Here is a 3771-nt window from a genome sequence, read left to right as displayed (position 1 = left end):
GTGGGCTTCGCCCACTGCGACGACCTGGACATGGAGCATCGGCAAGGGCTGCAGATGGACATCCTCAAGTCCGAGGGCAGCGAGGAGGGCGGGGAGCCGCCCCTGGAGGGGGACATCCACTACCAGCGGGACGGCACAGGGCCCCTGCCGCCCTCCGGCTCCAAGGAGGCCTGCTCCGAGCTCTCGGGGCAGGGCAAGCCCAAGATCACGGCATGGGAGGCGGGATGGAACGTCACCAACGCCATCCAGGTACGGCCGCCGCCGCGCCGCCACGGCCGAGGGCCGCCGGACAGCGCTCCCTGATCCCGGTCCTCTTACATGCTCTGTGTCTTGGCCAGCAGCCGTGAGCTGATTGCAAACCCGCTTCGGGGAAAAGGGGAAAAAGAGAATAAAAGGGGGGGAAAAATAAATAAAAACAGGTGAAAGATAGAGGAGAATAATAGGGAGAAAGGAAAAGGGAAACAGATTTTAAAAAAAGGAGATTAAAACTCCCCAGGCCGGCTTTCTGCTTTTCCCCCCACCCCCGAACAGGGCACAGCGCCAGGGAGGGGCTCCAGCCCTGTGACACTGCAGCTTCTGCGGGGCGGGGGGTGGCCAGTGACCCCATCAGGCTGCCCCCAGCAGGGTCAGGGAGCAAGGAGGGACAGGGGCCCCGCGCGTGACTGGGCTGCTGGTGGGGCTGCACTGGAGTGGGCCAAGTGTGGCCCCTCTGGATGTTCCCAGCTACGGAGGTCTTGGCACACCGAGAGGGGCTGGGGACAGAGACAGTAGAGACTGGGGCAAAGCCCGGGCGCCAAAACCTTGCTGGCCTGTTCCGGGCGCTCGGGGGTGCGATGATGCGGGTGTGACTGCGCGGGTGTGACTGAGGGGGCTGCACGTCACAGGGACACGGGGCTGCGTCACCGCGGGGCCGCGACTGCATGGCGTGACTGTGTGACCGCCTGCGTGGGTGTGATGGTGCGCGGACGAGACACAGAGCACGCACATGACCGCCGTGCTGCGGCTGCGTGTGCTCAGCCTGGGCCCCTCCAAGACCCAGCAACACGGTTTCTATTTTGTCTCTTTCTAGGGGATGTTTGTTCTGGGCCTGCCCTATGCCATCCTTCATGGTGGATACCTAGGACTCTTTTTAATAATTTTTGCTGCAGTGGTTTGCTGCTACACTGGGAAAATCCTTATTGCCTGTCTTTACGAAGAGAATGAGGATGGGGAGATAGTCAGGGTGAGAGACTCCTACGTGGACATCGCGAACGCGTGCTGCGCGCCCCGCTTCCCCACTCTCGGGGGCAGAATTGTGAATGTGGCTCAGATCATTGAACTGGTCATGACCTGCATCCTCTATGTGGTGGTCAGTGGGAACCTGATGTACAACAGCTTCCCCAACCTGCCCGTCTCCCAGAAGTCGTGGTCCATCATTGCCACGGCAGTGCTCCTGCCTTGTGCGTTCTTGAAGAACCTCAAGGCAGTCTCCAAGTTCAGCTTGCTCTGCACCTTAGCCCACTTCGTCATCAACATCCTGGTGATCGCCTACTGCCTCTCCAGGGCGCGCGACTGGGCCTGGGACAAAGTCAAGTTTTACATTGATGTCAAGAAGTTTCCCATCTCCATTGGCATCATTGTCTTCAGCTACACCTCCCAGATCTTTCTGCCTTCCTTGGAGGGGAACATGCAGAACCCCAAGGAGTTTCATTGCATGATGAACTGGACTCACATAGCAGCTTGCATCCTTAAGGGACTCTTTGCCTTGGTCGCCTACCTGACCTGGGCTGATGAGACCAAGGAGGTCATTACAGACAACTTGCCATCCACCATTAGGGCAGTAGTCAATATTTTCTTGGTGGCCAAAGCCTTGCTCTCATACCCCTTGCCGTTCTTTGCAGCTGTAGAAGTCCTGGAGAGGTCCCTTTTCCAAGATGGAAACAGGGCTTTCTTCCCCAACTGCTACGGGGGTGACGGGCGGCTCAAATCCTGGGGACTCACCCTCAGATGTGCCCTGGTAGTTTTCACCCTGCTCATGGCTATTTATGTCCCCCATTTTGCCCTCTTGATGGGTCTTACTGGGAGCCTCACAGGCGCAGGGCTCTGTTTCCTGCTCCCCAGTCTCTTCCACCTCAAACTCTTGTGGAGGAAGCTCTTGTGGCATCACGTCTTCTTTGACGTTGCCATTTTCGTTATAGGTGGTATCTGCAGCATCTCTGGGTTCATCCACTCTTTAGAAGGCCTCATAGAGGCTTTCAGAACCAATGCTGAAGACTAAGGAGGGGCCAGAGTTGGGTGCAGGAAGAGAATCACACTGAACATCCGCATAGCCAAATAATTCTGCATCCCTTTAATGGAAAGAATCATTATTTTCGTTACGTGCATCCAACAAATTCTATGTCATAGAATCTGCAAATTAAGGAAAACAAGAAGAGATGAAAGTGCTCTCCCTGATGTCTTTTTAAATAAGCTCAGATTTAAATCTATTTTTTTGTTATTTAGATTTTTTTGAAGGAAATTATCTGGTGCCCCGTCCCTATCTCCTCACTCGTTGCCTGAAGCTTGGCCCCCCACAAACGGCCTGTTGGGAAACAGTCGCAGTTTTCAACACTCCTCACAGATATGCAATTCAGTGTTTCAGGAGCTGAAACACAGGTGCCGATCCCATGGGATTGGGTCGCTGCGCTCACAGACGGAAGCAAACCCGCCTTTAAAGGAGCAGGGACCTTTGTTTTAACACTTTGAGAGATGGATGTAGATGAGACCCAGATTGTACGACCAGCCCAACAAGCCCAAGCAGCAGCTGACGACTGGTGATGCTGCTTTCCTGCAATGTTTACACCGTAGTCACACAGATGTCAGGACTGCTTGATTCTTTCATCCGAATCTGCACCGAGGAACGGCGCTTCCCATCGAATACAAATGTGTTGCCTCTGGTTGAAATCGCAGCCCTGGAGTCCACTTCTCGGTGACTTATGTTTCGTTTCGTTTTAACAATCGTTATTTCTAAATTATGAAAAGCTAAAAAAAAAAATAATATATATATATATGGTTGGATTTGATGTCGTTCAGGATTACAGGAACAAAACTACGACACAATTCATTCTGTGCAATCTACCAGATCCGTGGAGCTGTTTCCAATGTACGTGTGGTGTCATTGTGGTAAATAAGATGAAAAATGTATATCAGAAAAAAAAATCTATCTTTAACATATAATGTGGTACTTAAATATATCGAACAATAAAGAGAAAACATAGATGATGAGGCTGGCCTGGTTCGTGGGGGGCCACGGAGAAGCAGGGCAGGGGCAGGAGGTTCATCCTCTCCGTGTCGGGGCTACAGCACATCCTTGGGTTAAAGCGAGGCAGTGCTGGGTTGCCATTGAAGGTGGCATTAAGCTGTTTGCGAGAGGTAGGACACGTTTTTTTGGGAAGAGGTCGTCTTACGTCTGGGGGTGGTGGGGCTGCTTTCACCCCCTCCTCACAGTTTTGCTTTCCCCCGTAGTGCTCAGACTCCAGGGATGGAGGGAGTTTGCAGATGCACCCCGAGGTTTTTGTTCTTGTGAAGGAGGGGAAAAAAACCCGTTACAAACAAATAAAAGGGGAGAAAAAACCGAAAAAAAGTGCTGGATGTACCCCTGGCTTGATCCAAACTCATCAAATCCTGCCCACGGCTGTGGAGCACCGCGCTGATCCCCGCTGCAGGCAAAGCCTCCACCGCGGGGAAAATCAGCCCCACACTCCACTCCTGTGACAGAAAACACCTCGATTTACACCATTTTAAAAGCCACAA

General features: G+C 52.9%; 1 protein-coding gene across 1 annotated transcript; it reads left to right on the top strand.

Annotated features, from left to right (window-relative positions):
• Positions 1 to 3241, top strand: SLC32A1 (solute carrier family 32 member 1; the record flags this gene model as incomplete). Its single annotated transcript, XM_008634373.1, has 2 exons — positions 1 to 249; positions 1070 to 3241. Coding segments are annotated over 2 exons (1437 nt in total), but the record flags the coding sequence as incomplete, so codon positions are not given.
• Between the last annotated feature and the right edge of the window lie 530 nt (positions 3242 to 3771).

This window comes from Corvus brachyrhynchos, unplaced genomic scaffold (assembly GCF_000691975.1).
Source record: "Corvus brachyrhynchos isolate BGI_N302 unplaced genomic scaffold, ASM69197v1 scaffold125, whole genome shotgun sequence".
NCBI lineage: Eukaryota > Metazoa > Chordata > Aves > Passeriformes > Corvidae > Corvus > Corvus brachyrhynchos.
This window is presented reverse-complemented; position numbering and strand designations above follow the sequence as displayed.